The 14,724-nt window shown below is 53.6% G+C and overlaps 1 protein-coding gene across 1 annotated transcript in view; it reads left to right on the top strand.

Moving 5' to 3' along the window:
* Nucleotides 1-16: 16 nt before the first annotated feature.
* SLC13A4 (solute carrier family 13 member 4) overlaps nt 17-14,724 on the top strand; it is a 39,742-nt gene continuing 25,034 nt past the window's right edge. Inside the window, exons 1-2 of the mRNA XM_028525882.2 lie at nt 17-810; nt 6,056-6,184. Of these exons, the coding sequence (XP_028381683.1) occupies nt 712-810; nt 6,056-6,184 (228 nt within the window). The 5' untranslated portion in view covers nt 17-711. The remainder of the gene's footprint in view (nt 811-6,055; nt 6,185-14,724) is intronic.

The raw sequence follows: 14,724 nt of genomic DNA, 5'->3' as shown, positions 1-14,724 counted from the left end.
CTAGGAATGTCTTAGGGACTTTTTTTTTTTTTCTTCTGCTCGGGAGGCCGAGGCTCAAGGCAAATTATAAGTGGGAATCAATTTGAAGGAAAGAAATTTGAACTCAGTTGAGGTGCCAGGTCCTGGGAAAGGAGCCCAGTCCTATCTGAAGTCTGCATCCTCTGCTGACAAACTCCGAGGGGGGGCCTGGTTTAAGGAAAGGGGGTTACAGTGAGCACAGGTAGGAAGTGCAACTGCCTAAAGCAGGCCATCAGAGAGAGGAAACATGATGGACGGCACGCAGTACTCTTGGTATCTTTAATTTTTTTAAAGCCTTTGAATGACTTCAAGGCCGAACAGCTACAGCAGAGGTGGCATTTTGATTGATTAAGGGGGCTCCTGCTGGCCCCAGAATGAAGTCACTCGATTACTAATCCAGCAAAGAGGGAACCCACTATGCCCCGGTTTGCCATCCTCTCCCGGTTCCTTTTGGCTGGGCATAAAACCATGCTCGCCAATCCCACCTAAAACAGGAGGCGAGGAGCGCAGCCTTCTGTGCAAGCAGCGGCTGTAACTGCCCTCCTATTCTGCCCCAAGAAGAAACAGGACTCTGGGAAGCCGAGAGAGGTGTAAGAAGTCTTTCTGGACCGAGCGCGAGCGCGTCGCCAGGAGCAAAGACATTTATCTGGCCAGCCCGCGGGCTCCGAGGGGGCCAGAGCGCGGAGGTCCAGGATGGGCTTGCTAAAGGGCCTCCTCCGGGAAGGAAAACTGCTGCTCTCCCTCTCGGTGCCTTTCCTGCTGCTGCCGCTGCCCTTGCTCCACCCCACCAGCGTGAGTACTGGCCTGTCCCCTCCTGGGGACGCTGGGTCAGGAGGGAGGTCAAGCAGGGGAGGTGGGTGGAGGGGAGGGGTGTTCATGCTGTTCCCAGAGGTGCTTCTCTGTGGGTGTGAAGACATGGAAGCAGTTTCCTGGGGTGGGGGTGGGGGCTAAAATACTTCCTAAGCACTGCCATTTTCGTCCCTCTATCGCATCCTAGTCCCCCTTCCCAGCGCCCCCAGCTGGGAGTGAGACTAGAAAAGAGACCGCTGAGCTGGCTGCTGTGTGTCACACACGTCAATGGGCCAGCCTCCCCCGGTGACAGGGCTGGGCCCATGTGCTGATAAGAAGGACACCCTTGTCCCATAGTTGTCGGGGCTCAGCAGGTGATTGTCCGTATGTGACAGCAACTGGAGAGGCAGGGAGACCTCGCCTCAATGGCACTGAGGAGTGCCTGGGGGACAGCAGGACTGGGGTGGGGTGGGGTGTGGCCCCGAGGGGGCTTTTGTGCACGGAGCATGGGCCGGTGGGCGGGCCTGGGGCTCTGATAGCCAGGATTTGAAAGTTCACCTCCAAAGCTCCCTTGGAACATTGAACTGAAAGCAGAGCTCAGCCCCTCACTCTGGTCCCCTGCGACAGCCCTCTCCTTGCTTGTACCCTCCGTGTTTTCTTCCCTGTGTCCTGGAAGGAGAAACACCAAATGACGTGATAAGAAAGAAACAAGAGCCCCCACTTCGAGACCATGACCTAGTTTTTGACTGTGAGCAGAAGCGCTACAGCTTTGACTCTGCACTTGGCTTGCTTCTCAGACCATCATTGGACTCCCTTTCCTTCCTTGTCCTCTCCCCCCTCCTCCTCCTCCCCTCTTCCTCTTCCCCTCTTCCTCCCCTTCCCCTTTCCCCTTTCTTTCCCTCCTCCCCCTTCCCCTCGTCCTCCCCTTTCCCCTCCTCTTCCTCATCCTCCCCTTGCTTCTCCTTCTTTTCCTGCTCTTCTCCCCTCCTCTCCCCCACCCAGTGGCTTTACTTTTTGCCTCCCCTCCAGTACCCCTGAGACTTTAGGAAAAATAAGCTGAGAGAGGTTATCGTGTTTGTGGGAGGGAGAGAACACCCCCCCAACACACACACACACACACACACACAGCTCCCTGAGTAACCTGGTAACCAAGATTAAGCCGTACAGTTAAAGAGAGGGGATTAGGATGCTTCTTGAAAACAAACTGGCCGAAATCTTTAGTAGAATAAATACTCCAAGTGCCAGGGAGACGCTGATTAAGACGGGGCTGGGATTAGCAGACAGTGATGACTGCTGACAGTTTCCTGGGCTTGCACACCCGTCCGTTTTCTGCTTTGTCCAAATGAGCTGATTTTCCTTTTCCTTTCATGGTTTTTCTTTTGACCCGGTATCAGATGGATTTAAGGGAGTGCCGACCGAAGACTCATTGCCCTCCCCCCCACAGCACTATCGGGCACCCTCTGCGTCCCCTGAAGTCAGTCCCACCCATGGGGACCCTGACTGTAGGATGCCGTGGTCCCCTCATTTCACTCTAGGACCTTGTCTTTGAGCATCTTCGTTACCAACGACTAGTAAGAAGTACCCACAAAATAATAAGTTACTGAAGTAGGCAAAATAACCTATACATTTGGGGGGAAGGGTATGGGGGGAGTACCAGAGGAGAGAAAAGGAAGGATGGGTGAGCCTCTGCTTGGTTTGGGTCCATAAATAATTTTTGCAGATTTTGTTGGGGTTTTTTTTAAGATTTTATTTATTTAGTTTTAGAGAGGGAAGGGAGGGAGAAAGAGAGAGAGAGAGAAACATCAATGTGCGGTTGCTGGGGGTCATGGCCTGCAACCCAAGCATGTGCCCTGACTGGGAATCGAACCTGTGACACTTTGGTTTGCAGCCCACGCTCAATCCACTGAGCTACGCCAGCCAGGGAGATTTTGTTTTTTAAGCTGGACTTTTAAGGCCAATGGACAGAGCCCTTTCTTGACTTAGCCCTTTTTTTCAGACTCAGTTTCTCTTTCCGTCGGGACGGGGTTTCTCAACAGCCGCACTAGGGGTTTGGGGCCAGATATTCTTTGTGATGAGGGAGCTGTCCTGTGTGCTGTAGGATGTTTAGCAGCATCGCTGGTCTCTACCAACTCGTGCCTGTAACACACATGGCGTGCCCCCCATTATGACAGCCAACAGGGCTTCCAGATATCACCAAATATCCCCCATGGGGGCGGGGCAACAGCACCCCCAGGTGAGAAGCAGAGCCTTCAAGAACCAGAAATATGCTACCTCAGAGCTTCCCAGTCAGTGCGTGTGGGTTGGTGGAGGGCAGATGTTTTGACCCCCATATCCCTTGGGGCAGCTAGATGGAGCCTGGGGTGGCAGATGCCCTGGGGTGGCAGCCCAGCCTGCGTGCCACCCACCCCAGCGTGACCTGTAAAGATGACCTCTGTGTGTATCATGGTCTCGACAAGGACCCTGCTCTTCTCCCTCTCTGAGGCTGGAAAAGCACTTGGAGGTCACCGTCCTTCCTACCTTGCACCAGACTTTTAGATTCTGATTATAATCCTGAAGGGTCCTCGGTGGCCTGCTTGCTCCGAGCTGGAGCTGAGGGATGCGGTCTGGGACGCAGCTCCTCGCCCGCTGGGGGGGGGGAGGGGGTTCTGCGGGCTCTTCAAAGTGACATTTGAGGGAGAGTTAGAATGCCCTCCCTTTTTCCTGCCCAGCTCTCTCAAACCAGGGCCCAGACTCAGTTTACCATGTTGCAGAAGAGGGTCTCACAGGGGGATTCCACAACTGAGCCCTGCTTCGGTGTCCCGGGGGGAGGATAAAAGTAACACCCAACCCCCAAGGTAGATTTCCAAAAGGCCTCCGGGTCATTCATGACAGCGGAGACCCAGACCACAAGCCCCTCCCAGTGAAGCTGGGACGGTCGACATTGCAGCATGAAAGGAGCAGAGGCAGCTGTCCGATCTGGGGAGATGCCCCCCGTGAACTCTCTCCCCAGTGTGCAGCGGGAGCACAAAAACAATGGACGGCACTATCCCTCGAATGTCACTGCCCAAACACTGGCCGCGCCCTGCACATCTGTGACCAGTGGCGGTGATGAAGGGCCTGGGATTCTCCGAATATTTTCTCCAGTAGGTAACAGCGAACTGCCGGCCAGCAGAGCAGCCCGGTTCAGTTCCGCCCACATCGACTGAGCTGCCGGCCAGATACTGGCCAGCTATGGGGGCACTGGCCCCTGTCATCAAACCTCACAGAGAGTTTTGGGGTGTCCGGATGTAAGCTGCCCTGTTGAGGAGGTTGTGAAGGGACAGAAGGAGGTCCGTGTGAATTCCATGGGTAGACTGAGTGAGGAGGGGGCCTCCCGGCCTGTCGCCTGCTCTAAGGAAAGTCCAGGTAACAGCGACGGTAGCTTATCTGGTTCCTAATGCTGCCGGGTGGAGGCGGCTCAGTGACTCCCTCCAGTAACCATTCTAGTTCTTAACAACAGTTACAGTCAAAAAGTCTGCCTTGTCTTACCCAAAGTGGTGCCTGGGACAAGGAAAGTTTCTGCCTCTCACTTACAACCCCTTCCTGTCATGGGTCGCCCTGTCCTAACGAGGACAAGAACAACCGAAGGTTCTCAGGAAGGGACAGTCCTGTGTCAGCGAGGGAGGGACATGCTGTCCCCTTTGTCTGCAGCTGGAGTCCAGACCTGCCACTCCGTCTCCGTCAGAGGACAGGGTCGGGAATCAGTGAGCTCGGCGTGTTAAGGGCCTTTGAACTCCTTCTGGTAGTTTTATTTCTGCAACCAAGGGGATATTTCTCTAAACTGCATTCTTTTCCAAATGGAGCCTTTTGATTTTTTCCACTGCTGATTCTGTTGCCTTATCAGCACTTCCAAAAAAATGTTAACTTCTCTGCGATCTTTTGGCCCCAGAGGATTGTCAGCGGGAGCGACAGCCAGCACTTGCTGGCGTCAGTTCCCGTTTCCCAAGCCCCGGCCCCATCACCCGTGGGTGCCCGGAGGGAGCCAGGGCCCCTCCAGCCGAGCTGGGCTCAGCTCTCCTGATGACTTTCGCTGGCCACGCGACCTTTTGTAACTTTGTGCAGGAGAGCGAGGACACGAGTGCTGAACCCAGGGGAGAGATAAACAGAACAAGACTTGTCAGGTTCCTTGGCCGCCAGCCAGCCTCAGGGCAGGGCAGAGCGGAGCCCAGATGGCTTAGAACTGCGTGTAAACGGAGGAACACACAGCCAGCTTGGATCTTCTGTACTGAGGCCCCCTGAGTCCATCCTCAAGGATGGACTCTTGGACAGTGACCTCCCCCAATAGCACACCAGTGACCATTCATCCACACTATTTCAGGCAACCAGCATTACTGGGGGCCAAGGTTAAGAAGGGCTAACTTTTTATGAGGATGTTGTATTAATTTATTCTTTGCACCCAAGAAGCTGTGCAACCAGTGAAGTGAGTGGCCCTGGGGGAAACGCTGGTAAATTTCCCTGCCTTCCGGGTGACAGCGCTCAGGACTTCCTTTGTCAAAAGAATGCTGCCCTGTGCTCCCAGCAGGGGGACTGGGGTCCCAGAGCGAGGACAGCCAGACACTGCTTAGGGTGCTGGTTTTCCCCACAAGGGACATTTCGCAATGTCTGGAGACATTTTAGGCTGTCACAGCTGGGGAGGTACTCCTGATACCTAGTGGGTAGATGCCAAGGGTCCTGCTAAACATCTTACCACGCACAGGGCGGCTCCCCACGGCAAGGACCTGGTTGGCCCCCAATGGGCCGGTCTCAGAGCTCACATGTGAACGGATCACACCAATTGGTTCCTTCCTTCAGGTACCCCAAGAACATCTAGTGACTGCTCAGCTTGACAGAAAAATGTCCTGCCCCAGTCCATGTTAAAGCTGGGAACGCCACCTTTATATATGACCTTGGCCCTGAACACCAGAGAGCTATAGTCCCTGCCCCACACAGTTTCAGGAACCAGCAGAGCTGTGATGTCCCAACAGTGTGGGAGCCACCCTGGCGCCAGCCTGTGCAAACCACATGTCGGGCATCTGTTCAGCCAGGAGCAACCACTGCTTCACACACCAGTATAGGGGACCCACACGTCCCCACCACACTCCCACCAGGGCCCTCCTTGTGCCTGCCAGGGCTGCGTCCCAGTGCTCCTGTCTGAGTCTGGGTGCCCGCTTCCTCTGTCCTGGGTCTCGTCTGGATTCTCAGTGCCAGTGGCCACCCCTGTGACTAACTGCCCCCTCTCGTCCCCTTCCAGGAGGCGGCGTGTGCTTACGTGCTGATCGTGACCGCTGTGTACTGGGTTTCCGAGGCAGTGCCTCTTGGAGCGGCAGCCCTGGTGCCCGCCTTCCTCTACCCGTTCTTCGGAGTCCTCCGGTCCAGCGAGGTGAGGCCCCTTGCAGACCAGCCCCCTGCTCAGGTCAATGCCAGGCCAGCGAGAGAGGGTCCGAGGGGAAGGGAGATGCACAAGGCACTTTAGGGGAAGGCTCCTTCATCCTCCGGAACCACCCCTGAGCACTGGGCCTTTGCACCGGCTGCTCCAGACCCCGTGTTCCTCTCCCTCTACCCTTGACCTCATCTCCCTCATGGCCCCTCGCAGTGGTTTGCGAGGGGATGTGACTTTGAGAGGAGAGAAGGAAGTTAGTCGTCGTTACTGCTGGGGCTGGAGAGGGGCAGCACTGGGGGAGCCAGAGGGCACGTTTTATTGTTTGGGGTGAAAACTCCTACGCCATCTGTCTGCTAAAGGGGCAACTGGGCTACAGGGAGCAGTTTAGGCCAAACAGAGTCTGTTTAATTGGACTTCAAACTCAGATCCAAAGACAGTGCCAACAAGAGAGAGGACATGGGTTACAGCTCATTTCGAGCCAGTTAACGCTGAGCCGCAGGTGCCAGCCACCACCCCCCTCCCCACGCCAGCGTGTGCCATGGTCACTGGGGAGAGCCAGCCTGGGTGTCAGCAGGAAGCCCCATTCCAGACGGACCACCCCTTGTCACACAGCCCCTTGCCATGCGTGACTCAGGCCGTTCTCCCACCTTGGAAAGTTCTCTCCAACTCCTTCAACCTTTAGAACCCTACCCATCACCCTCTTCAGTGAGGCCTTTCCAAAGCCCTTGGCTACAAGTGTGGCTCCCTTTAGCCTTTAAATGGTACGTGAGATGTACCAGATGTCAACTTTCTGCAGACATATTCCCTCTGCACCAAGATTCCCGCCCTCCAGGACATATAACACCTATGGCTGGTGGGCCCTCAGTTGATGCTTCTCGACTGCAACGTCTCTGGATGGTGTGTCCATAGTGTGCTCTCCACACGGAGTCAGGCACGGGAATAAGGGGGTCAGTGTGACCCTGGGACTCTGGCTTTCGTCTCTCATGTTATTCACTCAACTTTCAGAAAAGTATTTTCTGAGTTTTGTGCCAGCCACGTGCCATACAGGATGTACAGATACCCGAGGGTGACAAAAGTGAAACCTGTCATTTCTGCTCTCTTAGATCTCACCACTGATGCTTCTGAGTTTCCCACTGTCGGCTCGTTGCGTGCTGGCACGGGGTCCCTTTTATGGTGACTTGTCGGTCCCCAGGTAGTAAGAGTTTATTGTGCACAAAGTGTAGACTGCCTTCCCTGTGCAGAACTCGGGAGCTGGGAAAAGACGTGAGCTGATAGAAATGACGCCTGACCTTGAGAAGTTCCTATTCTGGCAGGGAGAAAGCATAAAGCGCGTGGAAAAACACAGCAGACCCGAGGCGAGAATGCCTCATTTTCTGGCATTGCAGAGGATTTACATAATTCCCCGTGAAGGAATGTTGTAGATAAATAAAATTCATTCTGTCAAGTACCCAGACTTCATGTTGACCATTTCTTTGATTAAAGCCTTTCTCAAAGGCTTTCTAATTTCCCTGGTCTTTTAAACAGAAGTCGCTGCACAGAAATTAACTTTTCCTTTGGATCCTTCACAATTTCCAGGGAGAAAAAAAAATTCTCAATCAGGGGAGCCAATGTGGGCCGGACGATCGCACAGTTGAGCAACTTGAATGCTGGTTGCACAGCTGAACCTAAAGAGTCTTGAGTAACATATTGGCGTCAGACTGGAGAGAGAGCCCAAATGAAAATAGAAAAGGCATGTTATTGGATTTGCAGATGACTCAGCGATGGGTGGTCTAGCTACTGTACGGCGACAGAATCAGTGCTGACAGATGAGACAGTGAACCCGAGCTCACGAAATGAGGCTGAATAAGGATACACGTCAGCCGGGCACGTGAAAAGGACCCTGGCTCTCAGGGGTGCATGGACTCGGCGAGAGTCTTCTCTTGGTGCCACGTGGCTGCCAAAATCTCTGGCATTTCCCATAGGCCAGGCGCTGTGGGAGGCCTTTGACATGCATTCGGTCATTGAGTCTCTCTAAAGTGGCTGTTATTTTTACCTGCACTTTACAGAGGAGGACACGGAAGCTCAGGGAGGTTAGGTAACTTGCTGGAGGTTGCACAGCTGTGCGTAGTGAAACTTGAACCAGGATTATATGATCCCAGACCTTTGCTCTTCCCCACTGGCCAAAATGTCCTGAAATGTGCTGAATTGATAAATGCATATGTTCAGAGCATCTGGGTCTGGATAAGGAGCTCGTTCAGGGGTAGGTGGGCCAAGACACCAACCACTTAGAACAGGATTCGCATGAGGAAAGAGAAAACTTGAGGGGCAGGGTGACTTCTGGTTCCTACAGCTCATCACACCAGGCTCACAGGTCAAAGCCGAACCAAAGACCCAAAGCGCTGTAAGGGAGATCCGCCCTGTGGAAGGGGATCTGCATGTTCCCATCCTCCACGTGTAGGCAGGTGACCGTGTCAGGGAGGCGAGAGTGGGCTTTGTGTGTCGGCAGAGGGTTGGACACTAAGGGCCCTTGGGCTTTAGGATTCCGTGATCTTCTTGTGGGCGTCCAGCCAGTACCTTCCTGCACTGGTATGCAGAGCTCGGACCCGTATTTTAGTTTTTAGGGTTTCGTTTTGTTTTGTTTTGTTTTGCCTCCATGTGACTCTCACCACTGTCATTCTGTCTGCTTCTGAAGTTCTGTAAGCCCTTCTGATGTGTTGCCATAGCCTGGGCCAGTCCCCGTGTCAGTCAAGCCAGCTCAGAGTTACTGTTGAAGGGAGACTGGCATAGAGGAGGGGGCTGAAGGGCTCTCTGGGGGAGCTGACAGCGTGGTTTGAACGCTGGAGCTTGGGACAGTCCCCAGCACGCCCAGGGTCCAGACTGCTTCTGGGAGTGGTTACCTCTGCTCTCTATCTCCACCCACCCCCACATCGCCCCACCCCAGTGCACATGCACGTGTGCACACAGACACCCCCCCCCCCCACGCCCCGTGGCCCTCCCTTGCAGGCCCCCGGCAAGCCTTGCTCAGATCCCAGCTCCTGCCACGTGGAGAGAGGCAGAGAGGCAGCTCTGGCTGGGATAACGAAACCGCCGCCGCAGCCCAGTGCTGTGTGAGTCCTGTGGCCTGAATCTGCTTCCCTGTTTGTTCCCCATCTTCCTGGCCTCGCCGCACCCTGCAGGCTGCCTGCTCTGCCTACAGGCTGGGGGGTTGTAAGCTGAGCCTCCGGGCCCAGCCACCTGCCTGAATCCAGGCTGCCCGTCACCCACAGCTTTCCAGGCACAGCACAGAGCTGAGCCCCACACCCAGGCCTCACGTGGGGACTGAGCAGGCACCTCTAGAACCCACAGCCTTCCGAGGACAAGCTCGTGTTTCTGTGGACAGGCCTGCTCCCTGACAATGAGCCGCCCTTGGCCTCTGGGCCCAGACCCCGGCCCGGTGTCCCCCACTGGGCAGCTCAGACAGTCCCCGAAAGAACTGGGGGCTCTTTATGTCAGCACCCCCAGCCACACCGGGGCTGGGCCCGGTCGGCACCCATCTGGACTCTCTGCTTGAGACTTCTCTAAGTTACCATGTGCAAAGAAATATTTTAATGAAACGTTTTCTTTAGTGCAAATGTTAGGAGACCCAGCGCGTACCATGGATGGGTGAGGAAGACCCACTCAAACAGGGGACGGGGGCCCAGGCTGCTAGGGCCCTTCCCACAGGCAGCGAGTGGGATTCGAAAGCCTCTGCCCTCCAAGCAGGTGACCCAGGTGATCCGGAGGAGCCCACACACCCTGGCCCAGCAGAGGCTGCATTCCTGCCCCCGGGCCAGGCTGAGAGCCAGGCACTCCAGGTTTGGCTGTGTGGCTGGGGCACCAGAGGGAATGACAGAGATTGGGGTTCCGGCAATGACAGGGAACCGTCCAGGCGCCCCCTTCTGGGGTCTACAGGGTTTCACTGCAAAGTTGTGTGGGTGAACCATAAAACCCTCCACACGGGTCATCGCCAGAGGCCACTGCAGGGCTTCTGAGGGCTGGGGACCTGCAAGGAGAGCCTGGGTCTGTGAGGCCAGCAGCAGGACGCTGGTGGCCATGCTTTTGAGGGGACCTGCCCAACACCACCAGATGCCCGAGTCGGGGGATGGAAACAGTCAGACCCAACACCTGGCCGGTCCCTGGCCGCCCCCAGCAGGAGCAAGCAGAATGGCCGTGGGGATAGGGTCGGGGTCCACGGTGGGAGCAGGGGGTGCCGAGCTGGAATCAGCCTTGCCACTCATTAACTGGTCTTGAGCAAGTCGTGTAACCTCTCTAAACTGCCATTCACTCGTCTGAAAACTGAGGATATTAGGAATTCCTGCCTCATGGGGAGTCGTGAGGATCTGAGACAGTTCTGAGTGGGAATCTGAGGTTAACAGCTAGCCTCCCGTTCTCCTTGAACTTCTAGGAATAGAGCCACAACTCCCCTTCCCCCTTTTAAAAAACTGTAAAAAAAAAAATTAAAAACCTATCTCGAGCACAATCTGTAACTGTGTCCAAAGAAAGGAGGGCTCTTGGAAGCCCATCACTAACCGATGCCACTGGCAATTCACTAACAAGGAACGGGTGAGATAACGGACTTCGTTCACCAGACATCTGTCCGTCTGTCCATGTGCCGCTCAGTCCGGGCTGGGCCAGAGTGCCCTGGCAATGCACTTGCCCTTCACTTAAAATCCGGAGGAGTCTTTGTCTTTTAGCTCCACGTGGCTCCTTATTTCATTTCTTTCCCTTATTCCCCCATTTGATCGTGCTGGAGCACCTGATTCCTCACCCCCGATCTCACCTGGAAGCCTGTCGTCTTTTCCCGCCTCTGTGATGATTATGATGAGCGCGTACCGAGCACTTCCTGCGTGCCAGGCACTGCTCGAAGAGCCCACCGGCGTGAGCTCACCGAAGGCCCCTGCCATGACGGATTAGACGAGCTGTGTGTCATTGGTCACCACTGCAAACAGAGTGACAGGTCACAAGGAGGCTGCAGTTTGCTCAACAACACACAACTCATCCAGCCAATCAAACATGTCGCCAGTAAAGCAACCACCAAGCTCTTTGTTTTTTCAACCTTCACCTGAGGATACCGTATTTTTCAGACTACAAGATGCTCCCCCTGACCTCAATTTGGGAGGAATAATGGTTGTTAATGCTGCTGTTGAGTTCTGTTTACATTTACATTGGTGAAATATTATGTTACTTGTGTTTTTAAATATTTTACCACATTTTTTGCTTCAAAATTTTTTTTTCCTATTTTCCTCTAAAACCTAGGTGCGTCTTATGGTCCAAAAATACGGTATTTTTTTTATCAATATTAGAGAGAGAGAGAAACTGATGTGAGAAACATCAATCAGTTGCTTCTTGTATGTGCCCCCACCAGGGATTGAAACTGCAACCTAAGTATGTGCCCTGACCAGGAATCGAACCCACAACCTTTTGGTGTACTAGGTGATGTTCCAATTCACTAAGCTACCCGGCCTGGGCTGGAACCCGAGCTCTCAATTGCTATACTTGGCTCCACCTTTTCAAAGCAGCCTCGCTGAGCCCAGCCCTTCTACAACACAGTCCAGAAACACCTCTGCTCTCCAAACCCAGTGACTTGGCGCACTGAGAGAAACCACAGAGCAGAGAAGCAGAAACGGCCATAAAACCACCCACGCCAATGTCACAAAACCCATGCATTCTGCTCGTGGGAGGAGCACTCATTTCAAAATCTATTTTCTCTGGGCAAATAATTCTAACAAGCTTCATTGTGGTGTTTACCAACTCACAGAATATTAATCTGGGAAATTAGATAGTGGGGGGAGAAGGCTTAGTGAGAACGTGAGTTCTAAATGCCACACGTTTTAGAAAACGATTAAGATAATCCTCAAGAATCCTAGAACTCTGGTGCTCCTGAGGGGTTTTATTGTAAAAGAAACTCAGTGGGTTAGACGGCTAACAAACACCATTGCTGGAAGGGATTTTAATTATCAAAGCGAAAAGGCAGCTTTGTGCCTGGGCCCACTCTGCATGCTAATGAGGTCCGCCTTTGTGTGGCCCGGCTTAGTGTCAGGGAGCACCTCCAGGGCCCCCGGTGGTCAACTCGGGGCTGCCCGCTGGCATGCATGTGTCATTTCATCTTTACAACAGCTTCACAAGAGGTAGAAGCGCACATAATCCTCATTTATTTTTACTTTTTAATGGTTTTACTTGTTTTTAGAGGGAGGAGAAGGGAGAGAGACAGAGAGGGAGAGAAACATCGCTGTGGGAGAGAAACACGGATAGGTGGCCTCTCACACGCCCCCAACCAGGACCTGGCCCGAAACCCAGGCATGTGCCCCAACCAGGAATCCAGCTGACGACCTTTCCCTTTTCTTTTCAGGAGGATGCCCTCCCCCTGCCCTCCCTGAGCCACACCAGTCAGGGCCTCATTTGTGTTTAGATGAAAGAAATGAAGCCCAGAGAGGTCGAACAGCTTGCCCGGGTCACACAGCCAGGTCCTGGCTGACTGCAGAGGCCCCATTCTTTACAACTTGCCTGCGTTACTTCCTAGTCACAGACGACACCCAGGCTCGTCGCCCAAGCGTGTGGCATCACTTCCAGGGGCAGGGGAGGGCACGTGAGCAGACACGAGCCCTCCAAACAAAATAAGAAAACAGCACATCCTGCTAAACAGCTTGTCCTGGCTCCAAGTATTTATTTTGGAGCCAGCACCAGGACTTCCCTCCTTGGTAGACAGAGGAACTAAAAACACTGATTCCACCACAAAAGCGACCTCCTAGATATCCTGGGAAGGCGAGGGGAGGGTGCCGTGAGCGGGGTCCTAGGTCCCCAGCTCAGCGCTTGCCCTCCCCTGCAGGCTGCCACCTCCCACTAGGGGGCAGCATCTCCCCCTATAGGACCCGCCCATCTGGTGGCGTTCTCTGCCCTCTGGGAGCACAGGGACAGTGTTAGTGAAGACTGGGGGTGAGGACATGGACTAGGTTGACCAGAGCAGAGGGCTCGTCCTCCAGACAGTGGTCACAGAGAGGGCACATGTCCCCTCTCCTACGCAGAACTCATCGAGCAGGCACAGCAGAATCACCAGCACCAGGGCCAGAAGGGGCAATGGGCGCCGGCTGCCTTTATTTTGACTGTTATGTTATCAAAGTGGCCCGTGCAGCGTGTAAAGATCAGAGGACACTGAAAAGCTCACAATGGAAAACCAGCAGTCTCCTTCCCTGCCCTCCCGGCTGCACGCCCCTCCCCCAGGTCCACCTCTCCCACCCTGGGTCAGCAACTTCTAAGTGTTTTAACTGCTTCTTCTGGTATTAAGCTCCACATTCCTGTATGCGTTCTGACTTTAATTCTTGAGTTCTCACTTTCAGACATTATTATCAGTGGACTCCCCATGAGGGCAGACAAGGCTTTTGCTCTCTTCCGTCCCCGTGTCCCCTCCCTGCATCCTCCCCACAGGTCGTGAGTCCGTCATGACCTTTGTCACTTCGACGATCCGTGTGTAACCGTGTGACTGTATGAATATCGTTCACTTCAAACACAGTGGAATCTCACTATTCACTTCCTCTTCTATCAATGTTTAGTTTGCCTACCATTAAAAACATTCTTGTTTCCTCCCTGGAAGAGGGTTTCTAAAGGAAAAGTTAAACTTTTTTGTATATCTTCTCCTCTCAACCTCTGTCATGGTCCCACAGTTGGGAACAATTCTCATGTCTGTGACAAATACTTAGGGAGCATCTACATTTGCCCTGTTATTCTACTAGGTGTTAAGAGATACAGAAAGAAGCCCTGGCTGGCGTAGCTCAGTGGATTGAGTGCGGGCTGCGAACCAAAGTGTCGCAGGTTCGATTCTCAGTCAGGGTACATTCCTGGGTTGCAGGCCATGACCCCCAGCAACCGCACATTGATGTTTCTCTCTCTCTCTCTTTCTCCCTCCCTTCCCTCTCTAAAAATAAATAAATAAAGTCTTTAAAAAAAGAGAGAGATACAGAAAGAAACGCAATATAAAAAGAAACATGGTCTAAATTTAATGGGCAAGAGAAGTTCACACAGAAAAGCAAAGAGCACAAGCATGAAGCAACAAGTCGAGCACTGCCCGGAGTGCTCTGTGGTGGGTGGAATTAATGGTGCCCTGAGGGAACGTTCTGGAGTCAGACGGGCTGGCTAGTCGCCAGGGAGTATCCTGGAGGGCACCGGCCTGACCTGGGCTGCGGAGCCCGACCAGCACAGACGAGCAGGGAGGAGAAGGCGGCATTCCACTCAAGGGGAGACCGAAGCAGAGCTGGCCCTCGGACCCCAAACAGGCCTAGGTCTCAGTTTCCTCATCACCTAAAAGTGGGAGGAGCTGATGCCTGGGGCTGTGGTTGTGTCTTCTTTGGCAACATACATATAATATAAAGCGCCCTTTACCCCTGAAGTATCCAGGGGTAAACGGCCAAAATGTATGTAACTTACCCTCAAATGGTTTAGGGGAAAAAGCAATTATGTACACAGGTATTGTGTGGGTAGTCTTTGTACTATCATCATTTTGGAACTCTCTGGAACTTTGGATTATTTAGAGTTATTTAAATTTGAAGATT

Source organism: Phyllostomus discolor, chromosome 10 (genome assembly GCF_004126475.2).
Source record: "Phyllostomus discolor isolate MPI-MPIP mPhyDis1 chromosome 10, mPhyDis1.pri.v3, whole genome shotgun sequence".
NCBI lineage: Eukaryota > Metazoa > Chordata > Mammalia > Chiroptera > Phyllostomidae > Phyllostomus > Phyllostomus discolor.
The sequence above is the reverse complement of the archived record's forward strand: the minus strand, read 5'-3'. Positions and strand labels throughout refer to the sequence as shown.